Source organism: Penicillium canariense (genome assembly GCF_028826845.1).
Source record: "Penicillium canariense strain IBT 26290 chromosome Unknown utg000004l_segment0_segment0, whole genome shotgun sequence".
In the NCBI taxonomy this organism is placed as follows: Eukaryota; Fungi; Ascomycota; class Eurotiomycetes; order Eurotiales; family Aspergillaceae; genus Penicillium; species Penicillium canariense.
The window spans coordinates 3,624,971-3,637,242 of record NW_026622731.1 but is presented as its reverse complement, the minus strand read 5'-3'; the positions used below and the strand labels follow the sequence as shown (position 1 = coordinate 3,637,242).

General features: G+C 56.3%; 6 protein-coding genes across 6 annotated transcripts; 3 read left to right on the top strand and 3 right to left on the bottom strand.

Annotated features, from left to right (window-relative positions):
• Positions 1-791: 791 nt before the first annotated feature.
• On the bottom strand, positions 792-1,745 carry N7482_007617 (SAM-dependent methyltransferase; the record flags this gene model as incomplete). The annotated part of the gene is made up of 5 exons (XM_056689741.1): positions 792-848; positions 933-1,051; positions 1,104-1,214; positions 1,292-1,309; positions 1,415-1,745. 5 exons carry the CDS (start codon positions 1,743-1,745, stop codon positions 792-794), a joined length of 636 nt encoding a protein of 211 aa, XP_056542170.1.
• An 899-nt stretch (positions 1,746-2,644) lies between these two features.
• On the top strand, positions 2,645-3,341 carry N7482_007616 (mRNA stability protein; the record flags this gene model as incomplete). The annotated part of the gene is made up of 2 exons (XM_056689740.1): positions 2,645-2,680; positions 2,730-3,341. The coding sequence occupies 2 exons, from the start codon at positions 2,645-2,647 to the stop codon at positions 3,339-3,341; spliced, it is 648 nt and encodes a 215-aa protein (XP_056542169.1).
• A 1,959-nt stretch (positions 3,342-5,300) lies between these two features.
• N7482_007615 (ICE2 family protein) lies at positions 5,301-6,692 on the bottom strand (the record flags this gene model as incomplete). The annotated part of the gene is made up of 2 exons (XM_056689739.1): positions 5,301-6,104; positions 6,171-6,692. 2 exons carry the CDS (start codon positions 6,690-6,692, stop codon positions 5,301-5,303), a joined length of 1,326 nt encoding a protein of 441 aa, XP_056542168.1.
• Positions 6,693-7,710: 1,018 nt separating this feature from the next.
• N7482_007614 (MYG1 family protein) lies at positions 7,711-8,847 on the top strand (the record flags this gene model as incomplete). The annotated part of the gene is made up of 2 exons (XM_056689738.1): positions 7,711-7,772; positions 7,830-8,847. The coding sequence occupies 2 exons, from the start codon at positions 7,711-7,713 to the stop codon at positions 8,845-8,847; spliced, it is 1,080 nt and encodes a 359-aa protein (XP_056542167.1).
• A 628-nt stretch (positions 8,848-9,475) lies between these two features.
• Positions 9,476-10,048, bottom strand: N7482_007613 (Yae1 family protein; the record flags this gene model as incomplete). Its single annotated transcript, XM_056689737.1, has 1 exon — positions 9,476-10,048. One exon carries the CDS (start codon positions 10,046-10,048, stop codon positions 9,476-9,478), a length of 573 nt encoding a protein of 190 aa, XP_056542166.1.
• Positions 10,049-10,214: 166 nt separating this feature from the next.
• N7482_007612 (methionine--tRNA ligase MES1) lies at positions 10,215-12,225 on the top strand (the record flags this gene model as incomplete). The annotated part of the gene is made up of 2 exons (XM_056689736.1): positions 10,215-10,348; positions 10,416-12,225. The coding sequence occupies 2 exons, from the start codon at positions 10,215-10,217 to the stop codon at positions 12,223-12,225; spliced, it is 1,944 nt and encodes a 647-aa protein (XP_056542165.1).
• Positions 12,226-12,272: the final 47 nt, after the last annotated feature.

Sequence of the window (12,272 nt, the reverse complement as noted above, 5' to 3'; positions counted from 1 at the left end):
GACCGCCAGGCGCGGCTCAAACAATCATCGACAGCGGAGGCGGCAGAAGCAACGGGGCGTCGCACGAGAGGGCGGAGAGGGCAGGAAGGAAAGGGTTGAAAGAAAAGATCGATACGATGCTCTCTGTTCGAAGTGGACTGAAAGACGGAAAGGAGAGGAACTTTCGGAGGGTCGTCGCAGCTGCACAAGTGGTCGTTAGGAGAGGAATCGAATAGTCCAGCAATCCAATGGCGGAACGAGGCGGACTGCTGGCGTGGCCTTGACTCGGCATGGCCGGATGTATGGTATTTACAATATGGGTAAATTACCCGATTCACGGGGCCCATCGAGCGTTTTCATCGATACCCAAGCCATACCATACAGGACAGTACAGTACGACAGCTCGGGTGCTCCGTTGCCGTTTTCGATGGTCTATAGATGCGCCACCAACCGATTAGCAAGAAGAATAGGAATGATTCGCGGAGAATACGGAGTAGTGCGGCTTGTATTCTTTGATTGACAGGAACCATGATACGTTTCCCCTATTGATGTCTATTGGGGGTGCCACCGGCGGTTTTGAGACGCCCCCTGTTTCTACTTGCAAGCAGCTATGCAGGAGGCCCAGGTGAAACATCCTCTCCTCGGACGAAGGCATTGGTGGAACAACAATCCCTAAATCAGCATAGCTATGATGATGATAATTGAGATTGTAATCATGGTCGTGGTCACCATCCCCTGAAAGCGCGCGGCATGCTGGCCATTCTTTTTTCATTTTGGGTTGGCGGGCTTGGCGTGGACTCTCAGATCCCGCCTCAGAAAAGATCACCGACACCCTTGTCGGCATCCTTCTTAATCAGATCCACCATCCCCTAAAGAAAACGACGGGGTGAGCCTAACCACTTCTTGCAGGCGTCGTAGGGTCAATGAGGGCTGGGGTGGGGGTGGAGACTCACATCGGGCATGATTGGCTCGCCCTGGGCATCTTTCACGTAGCGGAAGGGCATTTCCGTGCGCTCGTGCTCGTTAATCAGAATTTCGGGGTAGTCCACGTAGGCAATCTGTTCGAGGGGCACTGCAGGGAAAGGTTAGTAGACTCTCGAGGGTTCAGACACATCAACGCCCACCTCGCTCGTGCACCACCATGCGCGTCACTCGCACGGCGGTATCCGTCGTCATCTGCTTGGGCCCGAGTCGGCGGCCGACGTAGCCCTTTTTCCGCAGTTCAGAGGTGCGGTCTATCGACGTCAGTATCCGAAGCTATTCCGCCAGGGATCATGGGTGTTCGATCGATCATCGATCACAGACCACGTACCTCGGGGCGGATCATCACCTATGTCCCAAGAATCATGCACGCCCTGTTAGCCCTAATTCATATAGATAACCGGATCGCGGGGGGAAGGGAGAAACCCTCCGAGGACGAAACCGTATTACATACCCAGAATGCCACCAAACAGAAAGACGTCAAAGGTCTCGCCATCCTCCGGGCTCAACTCGGTGGCCGCTGAGGGATCCAGCAAACACACCTTCTCCTTGCGGTCCGCAAAAATATCCTCGACGCTGCGCTGCTCGACCTCCAAGCCCTTAGTGGCGGCCAGGTCGGCGGGCATCTGCAGCTGGGCGGGCACGGAGCTGAGCAGGAAGCGAGCACCGCCGGCATGGGATTCGCGCGCGATGGCGGCGTACTCCAGGGCCGACCATGGCCCCAGCTCTGGATCCAGATGCTCGACCACGAAGGCCTTTGGTTCCTGGGTCTTCTGATCACTCATGGCGGAGAACCTCGGAGAGCTTCTTGGGATGAGGAGGGGAATTGGTCGAGTTGAGTGGTCAAGTCGAGAGGAGGCGGAAGAGCCGCAGAGTTTGGCGGCCCCGTGGATGCGGTGGACTGGGCATCACACTGCACTCCAGAACTTTGTTCTCCGCCCCGTCCTAATGCTCTAGGATCGATGGGACTGCAATGGGCCACCTCCCGAGCAGGGGACGCAATTGAATTGTGCAGACCTTGTGCAGAACTCATTTGGGAATCTTGTGCCGTCATTCCGGAGGAATGTGCGGATGCGGCAACTTTTTTTTGTCTTCGGCGTTTTCCCCATGGACCGAATCCGGTTCGAGAGACACCCCATACGAACACCCCATACGAACCGCCGATTGACCTGGTGAAGTCAAATTACAGTTTAGAACATCGATTCTGGTTCTGACGAGGGATGAAAAACGCCGAGGGCCCCCATTTCATTGCCTCCTCGATGACGTACATTTATGACATCGGAATCTTGGGGCCACACTACTATACATCGTGTTCACGACCAGAGCCGTAATGAACGGTATGAACGGGTAAAGCGAGAGATAGAGTACAGTAGATATAGATATCGAATCATATGGAAGGAAGGAGGGCGGGGGGTAAAGCCAATCAATGCCCAAGGTCGACTCATGGGTTACTCCGTGAGGATAGCCCCGCGTTATCGATAGTCCCCGACTGCGTTTGATCGCCCGCAGCTCCATCTCGTCGCTCTTCCTCCAGTCTTCTTTCTTCCTCCATCGCTTCCCCCAGCTCTTTACTTCTTCCCCCTTGTCTCCAAACAGATCGAACTGAACAACGAACCCCCTCTTCCCTCTTGACCACCTCTCCCCACTCTCTCCCCACCTTGTGACGCTCTCCCACTACACCACCATGAACCCCCACCAGCAGAACAAGGTCGATATCAACGTGAGTCCACATTCCCTCCAGGCCCACTCGTTCTAACGAAGACCCTCAGTCGCTGAGCCCAGAGGAGCAGCGCCTGCTGCGCCTCTATGGCAAGATGCCCACCAAGAAAGACCTACTGCAGAACAAGCTCAAGGTGCGTGGTTATGCCCCTCCCACGAACCTACCTACCCAATGTCCTCTCCAACTCAACCCCACCCACCAAGAAAGGCATCGGCCCAAACACACGCCAGATCCAAACCCAACACCACCCCTTCTAACATCACAATTCTCACAGGAGCGCAAATACTTCGACTCCGGCGACTACGCCCTTAGTAAAGCCGGCAAAGCCTCAGACGTCGGCGTCACCAGCATCGGCTCCCGCCACCCAGTCCCGGAAAACATCCCCCACCTGACAGCAACCTCACCGGGTGCCGCAAACGCCGCCACAGGCGGCAATGGCGGCAGTGTCGCCGGCATTGGCCAGCAGATGCCCGGTAGCATCAGCGGGCACCCGGGCTCGGTCGGATTCCAGGGCCGCTCACCTATGAAGGAGGGCAGTTTCCTGCACCGTGGCTCGAGCCTGAGTGAGGGCTCGACGGGGCCAGAGGGCCATGACCAGGAGGGGAAGGAGGAAAGTGTGAGCCCGCCGCCTGCTCGGGAGGGCGTACCCATCCGCCGGTGATCGTTGGAGGGATTGGATTTATGAGCTGGTCCGGTCGAGGCCGGTCAGTTCTTAGCTTTGGGTCTTGGAGAGAATTTTACTCCGGGATCATCACATTGCATGGCTTTTCCCTTTGTTTTTGTTCTTCGTCCGATACGTTTCGGCTGGATTTAGGGTTGATGGCTTCTTTTCTTTCATATCTCCTTTCTTTTTCTTCTTCTCCTTGGGTTCAAAAGCCTGGCGCTATGGGAATGATATGATTCTTTCCGGATGAGGTGCACTGCAGGACAGTGCAAGCGATGGACAGATGGACGGATGGAAAGCAAGCGAGAGCAATTATCAAAAAAAGAGAGATGGAGCTTGGGGTTGGCTTGCCGATGATATGGGTCGGTGCCAGGATTCAGGTTCAGGGCTGGGGCCAGTTCTAGTACTTCGGGCTACGATGGAAGCCGAACTGCCCTGCAAGAAACAAAAAACATCAGATCCGAGCCAAGACACGCAGTTGATGAGCCAGTCCATGCAGACGTGACTATCTTTGATAACACCGGAACATCCGCACGCCGCGGCATCGAGGCGATCGATTCCCTTTGTTCGCACTTCTTCAGCTTGTTCATACTTTAGTCCATGCAATCTTCTTCCTATTTTCTCTTCGTCTGTGTTATTGTTATTGTTCTGTCTGCCGCTATATCTTGGCCGTTCAGTTCTCTTCCAGACGTCCTGCATGCCACGCTGTATCCGTTCTCCTATGTGAAATTTAAGTATATTTTTCTTTCTCCATACCGGCCATGTTTCTTTTTACGATTATCTCAGTATAGTCAAGTATAGGTACATCCAATAAGTCATTGCAATCCCCCTTGGTATTGATAACTCAGGAGAGTATTTTATCTTCTATGAATTCCCCCCACCCAACAACCCAATTCATGCGGGCAAGACAGCCAGGGACCCTAGCCAGACAGTGAACCCCCAGCTCAGCCTGAGGGAGATGGCGAAATACAAAAGCTTTGATTACGATCACAGTCCCTGCGACCACCGTGGGGGACAAGATTAAGACGCCCTCAGCTCGCGTGAGTGTATGTACAAAGTACAAAGGCATGGCCAAAGTGGGAAGCCGGGGGATGGGGGACGGGATGGGACGCCTTACCAACAGAGGGGAGCAGGGAGCCAGCTTGCAAGGCTGCATTAGAGGCGCGTGACGAGCCAGACGAGATCGCGGACGCGGACGACAGAGGGTATAAAGTGCCAAGCATGTGGCGGGGATAGGACAGGACGAAGAAGACAAAAAAAGATAGCGAGGAAATTGCATTTGGTATCATGGGGTCATGAGAGGCTGGCTAGGGGAAGAGCAAGGGCTGTAGCACAACAATGTTGTCAAGACGGAGGATGGAGGGCTGGTGAAAACACAGTCCTGGCGGAGGCTGGAAATGCAGGCGCTCGCGGGTGGACTGGGGCTCGGACTGGGAATGGGCTGGACTCTCTAGGACGGGGGTATTGATGGACGACCGGGGGGTGGGGGCTTATACATGCGGGGGGAGAGAGTCTGCCACAAGGACTGGAGACCAAAAGGAAGGATGATCCAAATCCACCCGTGAATAGCGTCGGACGAAGGGGGTGGGAGATCGCCGTGCATTGCAGATGCGGCTGCGGGGGGAAGGAAATGATCTCCATTTGGAACGAGACTGGGCAGCACTGGTACATGTGGTTGATTTGGTGCCCACGTTTTCTCGGAACCAAAGGTGATGCTGCGATGACCAGACTCGCCTGGCGGATGGAATTCTTGTGCCTTGGAAGATGCCCAAGGATTGAGGCATTCAGTGGCGGTGATCGGTGCCAGCTGCTCGAATTCCAAGACAGCCCCGTGGGCACAGAAGAAATTAATGCGGTGGAAATACGAGCGGATTGTGTTTCGCTGGCCTCGCGAGGAAGGCAGTCCGAACACTAGAGTCTGCACACTCTGATCGGTCTCCATAAAGCATGGCGAACTCAGTCGGTCTTCCAGTGCCCGGCCAGACCATTGTCGATATCGTCATGCTCGCCGAGCCAGAGTTCAACTGCATAGAGTGCCATGGTGCAAGCGAGATTGATCCATCTCCAAAGATTGCCCCCGCCGCCTCCTTGGCTACTCCACCACTCGCCGCTACCGCCCATCGCTTGGGACGTGGACGAGAAATGTTGCATCAGAAGACTGGTGTAAACGGAAATGAGGATGGACGGGGAGAAATAGCTCAGGATGCCCAGAAGCTGGCCAGCCGCGTCGGAATCATCCAGAGAGGCCTCTTGTGAGAGGGCACGGGCTCCAGATTCCCGTACGGCGGGGATAATGCGCGTCGACGCGTATAGCACGAGTAACCGGTACGCGAGCGAGATCAGGACAGAGGGGGTAACAGCGCTGAAGACGGCTGTGATCACGTTGAATGCCGCGTGGATAATCGAGGGCAGCAAAGACAGCGCATGCATGAGGGTGGTGTAGGATGCCATGATAATCGGAGGGAGCGGCGGGAAATCACCCGCCTGCGTAGGCGAGGGGATCTGCTCCACAGGATGTGAAGGCTGATAGTCCGTAAAGATCTGGTAGATGCAGAGGACGATGTAGGCAAAGAGCAGAGAGCTCTCCACGGGGTTGCCGCGCCCACTACCAATACCCCAGGCGCACAGGATGACGGCACATGTGACGGAGACCCCGATCAGGGCCGCATCCACGTTGGAAATCTCGGGGAACTGGAGGACGCGCCACAGGAAGTACACAGAGCTGGAGATGACCGTCGCGGAGAGAACGAGGAGTCCAATCTGCTAGGTGAGTTAGATATCGTCTCGCAAAGGTAAGGAGTTCAAAGTGCTCGAAACAAAACATACCATCCAGCTGTCGCTTCGCCCGCCTCGATTCACAAGCCACCGGGTGATTTGGCCAGCGGCCTGGATGACCAGCAAACTGCAGAAGCCCTCTGCGAGCTGGAACACGGGGGTGGACCAGCGCAGCAGTCGATCCCAGTTGCCCAGGGTCACCATTTCCACCAGACCATCGCGACCAAAGAGCCACTCCTGGATCGAGCCATCGGCCGCTCTCTTCCCACTGAAAGTACGCTCCACCCACCCACCGCTACTATCCGCATCGACCGAGAAGCGATTCAGAGACCAGATCAAGAGGATTGGGATCAAGATCCATTGGGTAGAGCTGATCACGACGACCAGGGACGACCGGAACCACGAGCGCTCGGGGGTGGAGAGCTTCAGCAGCGAGAACAGGAAGTAGAAGGCGGCGAGGGAAAGCGAGAAGGCCAGACCGCATACTTTGCCTCCCACGTCGAAGGCCAGCGGGATGGAGGAGACGACCACGGCGAGGAAGACGGCCGACGAGAAGACTCGGAAGAGCCACATCGGGGTGGGAGACGCGCGGGCAGCGCGCGAAAGCAGGTGAGGATCGCGTGGGTTGGAGGAAGACGAGGAAGACTGGTTGAAGGGAAGGGGAAAGGGAGGGGAAGCACACGACTGTTATTTTTCTTTTTCTCTTTTCGAGCTTATCGCCCTTTCACGTGGGCCCGCTAGCTTTGGGAGGGGAGGGTTTCGTCCAGCAGCAGGAAAAGGGAGTCGGTACTGCCTGGCCGTGCTGTTTGGAGGGTAGCATAAAGAATGAGTGGCTGCTTGCTGCAGGCGGTGGGATGAGCTAGTCGGATGGAGGTCCCTCGTATACCCCGTATAGTGGATAATTACTACTGCCCGGGGTTGCACGAGAATATACTACTCCGCACAGGTAGAATGCTTTTTTACGTCCGACCAGCTTCCTGGGTGTTCTTTTTTCTACCAGCCGGGCTCAGGCACCCACAAGGGGTAAGACTAGCGGTCAGAGCACCGTATGGCGAATTTCCCGATCTGGGCCCGATGGGGGGCATTACGAGAGTGCCACCTAGTGTAGGACGGATGGGGTTCTCACCTTGTATAGAGAGGCCATAGTGGATAATACAGGCGTGATGTGAGCCAGGGGGCCAGTTGGGATCATCAATCAGCGCGATGGACGGCTCCGAGTGATAGCGCCATCAACCATAAATTCGGAGGGCCGACTCCTCGAGGTTATGTACCCAGTACTTTAAGCTGGGGCGGAGTGCACACAGGCCACGATGTAACAGTACATCCCTCGAGAGATGCTCTTTCATAATCAGCTGTGACGGCCAAGGCGGGCAGGTCCACGTTGCCAAAAACAGTTAGATTTAACCTGGAAAGCGCGTGGTCAGGTGATCAATACCGGCCCTGACCGCCAGCCCTACTTTCCCGATACGGCGATACGCAGATAAGAGCGGGCAGCCAGCCAGAGCAGACCCGATCATAATAGCTCCGAGCTGTCTTGTCTGTTTCTTGATATCAACTCCCGTGGATGCTGCGCCTGCGCCAACTATTCAAAATGGCCGAAGAAACAGCAACCAAGAAGCTCAAGACCTCCTCGCCCTTGATTGGCACCCACAAGTGAGCTCCCGCCTCCAGATCTGTTCTGGAACGGTTCCATCTAACCCGGTCACCCAGCGGCCACTTCCACGCCGACGAGGCCCTAGCCGTCTACCTCCTGCGTCTCCTGCCCACCTATGCCTCGTCTCCCCTTGTTCGCACCCGCGACCCGGCCCAGCTGGAGACATGCCACACCGTGGTAGACGTGGGCGGCGTGTATGACGCCGCCGTCAACCGCTATGACCACCACCAGCGGACCTTTGACACCGTATTCCCCAAGCATCACACCAAGCTCTCCTCCGCAGGCCTTGTGTACATGCACTTCGGTCGCGCCATCATTGCCCAGCATATGTCCCTTCCCCAGGATCACGCCGATGTCGACCTGCTCTACGAGAAGCTGTACACGGACTTTATCGAGGCCATTGACGCCAATGACAATGGCATCGCCGCCTACGACCCGGCCGCGGTGGCTGCCGCCAACCTGGAGAAGCGCTTTAGGGATGGCGGCGTGACCCTCGCCTCCATCGTCAACGACATGAACAACCCAGACCCGACTAGCCCTCCCGGCGAGCCCCAGGACGAAGACAGCCTGTTCGGCCGCGCCAGCACGCTCATCGGCAACGTGTTCACGCGCAAGCTCCACCAGGCCAGCACCTCATGGCTGCCTGCCCGCACCACCGTTGGTAACGCCTACGCCGCCCGCACGGAGGCTCACCCCTCAGGCCGCATCCTCGTGCTACCGCAGGGCGGTGTCCCATGGAAGGAACACCTGTACAACTTCGAGCGTGATGCCTCAGCTGGCCCGGACGCCCAGGTGTACTACGTTCTGTACCCCGAGAGCGCGGCCGAGGATGCCAAGTGGCGCGTGCAGTGCGTGTCTACCTCCGAGGGCAGCTTCGAGTCTCGCAAGCCGCTTCCCGAGGCGTGGCGTGGTGTGCGTGATCAAGACCTGGATGGCTTGATGGCCTCGGAGGCGGAGAAGAACGGCCAGTCGAAGCTGCCGGAGGGTGCGATCTTTGTGCATGCTAGTGGTTTCATTGGTGGGCATAAGACTAAAGAGGGTGCTATGGCTATGGCAGTGCGCAGTCTGGAGTAATAACTGGATGCAAGGTCACTGGGCTTGGAAGATCAAAAAAGTTATACCGGTTCATGGGATGTGAATGGTTTGTTCATATATGATGATGATTTCAAATGAAGAACTTCGAATCTCGGGTGCTGTGCTGAGCTAGCAATTACTTGGCTCTGCTGCCTGAATAGTCCTAGATCGATAGATATTGTCTTCCTTTTGAGGTCACGGTCGTCCTGTCGCAAGGCCCCTGCTATCGCGTTGGATTCACTGGGTGTTCCTGCCGGCGATGTTCTTTGCACAGCCAGTCCATTCGGGAGCCGTCGCAGAGAAGTATCCAATCTCTATCCTTGTTTCCCTTGCTTTCGCCGTCCTCAGACCAATGGTGGCTTGATGCGGGGATGTGTCGATGCGATTGGCGTGGTAAATTGTGCGAAAGAGAGCCATGCAGATATATAAGTGCTCGGAGACAGGGCTGCTTCTTCGGCAATTAGCCTTGGAAGAGTCTTTGAATTTGCCTAGTTTCGGAACCGACGCAAGTTTTCTGAGTTGCAATGATAGCTGCGGTAGAGACTTTCGTTCGTCTGGGAACTTTGGATGCCGTAGAATATGGCTAGAATGAGGCAGTGTATTGTGACGAATGTCAACATGCGTAACCTCAGTGACGAACGCTGAGCGAACTAATGTCTTCAATGTTGCCAGTTCCATCTCCAGGTTTTTGACCTTCCTTTGTACCCGGTCGAGCATCCAAACCCTCTTCCCCCTCGCCAATTGCTCGTTGGATCAACTTGGCTTTGACTGCGGCACCCTTCAGGCGCTCGTCTGCATCGTTCACAGCGTCCTCCGTGTTGGTCATGTCCAGAGAAGCTGGGTCAACAAGCTCCAACAAGGTGGAGAGGTTTCTGGCCACCCGCGCACTGTGCGCTGGAAGTATGGGCATTTCTTTGCACACGGATGGGTCGAGAGGGATGGCATCGGCGCTCACCACCGGCTGGCTCAATGGCTGCTCGGATGTCTCCAATGGCCTGGAGTCGGCTAGTCGTTGGGCCCAGACTAGCGCCCTGCCGTACAATCGTCCCATCTCCACAAATTTCTCGAAGCCCTTCTCGACGGCGAAGACGCTGCCTTCAGTGTAGCCAGCATCGGCGCCATCGGCGACACCAAGATCATAACCTTCGTTATAAAACTGCTCCTCAAGATCGAGAAGGCTATCTAGAAGATTGGACTCCATCGGGAAAAAGCAATGCAAGGGGGGGGTTCGTTCGGAGTCAAAGAACGGGAATCGAAGAGAACTCATAATTTCTGATATGCGGGGCGCAAATGTCACGAGATGCCCACTTTTATCGATTTTCCCGCCTCACCCCTCCATTCACGCTTTTCAATTCCCCCAAACCACAATGGCGTCAGACCCAATTTTGCCCAAAAAGGGCGAGCGCAATATCCTCATTACTAGTGCACTGCCATACGTGAACAATGTTCCTCATCTGGGCAACGTCGTCGGCTCTGTGCTGAGCGCCGATGTATTCTCGAGGTATGACTCAACTCACTATCACCCCGCCACGATAACCGCAACACCCAGACTCACGCGTGTATGATAGGTACCACAAGGCGTGCGGTCGGCCAACACTATACATCTGTGGAACGGACGAATATGGAACAGCAACGGAGACCAAAGCGCTGGAGGAGAAGGTGACGCCGGAGGAGCTTTGCGCAAAGTACAACAAGATTCACCAGGAGGTTTATAAGTGGTTCAACATCGGATTCGACCACTTTGGCCGCACTCCGACCAAGCAGCATACCGAGATCTCGCAGGCTATCTTCAGGCGCCTGCAGGAGAATGGATTCCTCGGTGAGCGCACCGCCGAGCAGCCATTCTGCGAGCAGCACGGCTCCTTCCTGGCTGATCGTTACGTGGAGGGTGAATGCCCCCGGTGTCACTACGATGATGCGCGCGGAGACCAGTGCGACAAGTGCGGTCACCTCCTCGATCCCTTTGACCTTATCAATCCCCGCTGCAAGCTCGACGGGGCCACCCCGGTGCGCCGTGAGACGAAACATATCCATTTGCTGCTCGATAAGCTCCAGCCGGAGGTTGAGAAGTGGGCGGAGGAGGCCATTAGCAAGGGTGAATGGCCTAAGAACTCCAAGGTTATCACTGAGTCCTGGTTGAAGGAGGGTCTGAAGGACCGTGGCATTACTCGTGACCTCAAGTGGGGTGTCCCCGTCCCTCTGGAAGGATACGAGAACAAGGTGCTGTACGTCTGGTTCGAGGCCTGCATCGGTTACCCCTCGATCACCGCCAACTATACCAAGGACTGGGAGCTCTGGTGGCGCAACCCGGAGGATGTGCAGCTGTACCAGTTCCTGGGCAAGGACAATGTTCCTTTCCACAGCGTCATCTTTCCTGCCACTCAGATTGGCACCCGGGATAAGTGGACCATGAACCACCACCTCAGCGCGACGGAGTACCTGAACTACGAGAACGGCAAGTTCAGCAAGTCTCGCGGAATCGGTGTCTTCGGCACTAACGCCAAGGAAACCGGCGTGCCGCCTGATGTTTGGCGTTACTACTTGCTGAAGAACCGCCCAGAGACCGGCGACACTCAGTTCGAGTGGCGCTCCTTCGTGGACGCCAACAACAGTGAGCTGCTCGCTAAGCTGGGTAACCTCGTTAACCGTGTCATCAAGCTTGTGACCGCATCCTACGGCGGTGTCATCCCCGAGTTCACCGTGCCGGAGAGCTTCAACCCCTTCCTGGAGGAGGTCAGCGGTCTCCTGAAGCAGTACATCGAGGAAATGGAGAGCGTCCACCTGCGTGCCGGCGTCAACACCGCTATGAGAATTGCTGAGGCGGGTAACGGTCTGATTCAGGCTAACCGCCTGGACAACTCGCTGATTGCGAACGAGCCCGAGCTTGCCGCGGCCGTCGTCGGCACAGCACTGAACCTGATTCACCTGCTGTCTAGCGTCTTTGCCCCCTACATGCCCGCAACGGCGACGTCGATCCTGGAGCAGCTGGACGCTCCCTTCCTCCAGATCCCCTCGCTGGAGGTGCTCAAGGACGGCTGGAAGCCCGACAGCCTGAAGGCTAGCCACAAGATTGGCAAGGCGCAGTACCTGTTCTCTCGCATCGACCCCAAGAAGGCCGAGGAGTGGCGTGAGAGCTTTGGCGGCTCCCAGGCCGAGCGCGCCAAGAAGGCCGACGATGCTGCCAAGCTCGCCGCCAAAAAGGCCGCCGCCAAGGCCAAGAAGAAGGAGAAGAAGGACAAGATCAAGGCTCCCGGCGGAGTCGAGGCCACGGCCAAAGGTGGCGCTGAGAGCCCCAGCGTGACGACTGACGGACCCAACGACGAGGCGGTCGAGAAGATCACCGACGGCGTTGCGCAGGTCACTCTTCCGACCTCGTGAAGCGTGCAACACTGAAAGATAGGAAGAGGGAGTTAAGGCATCTGCCA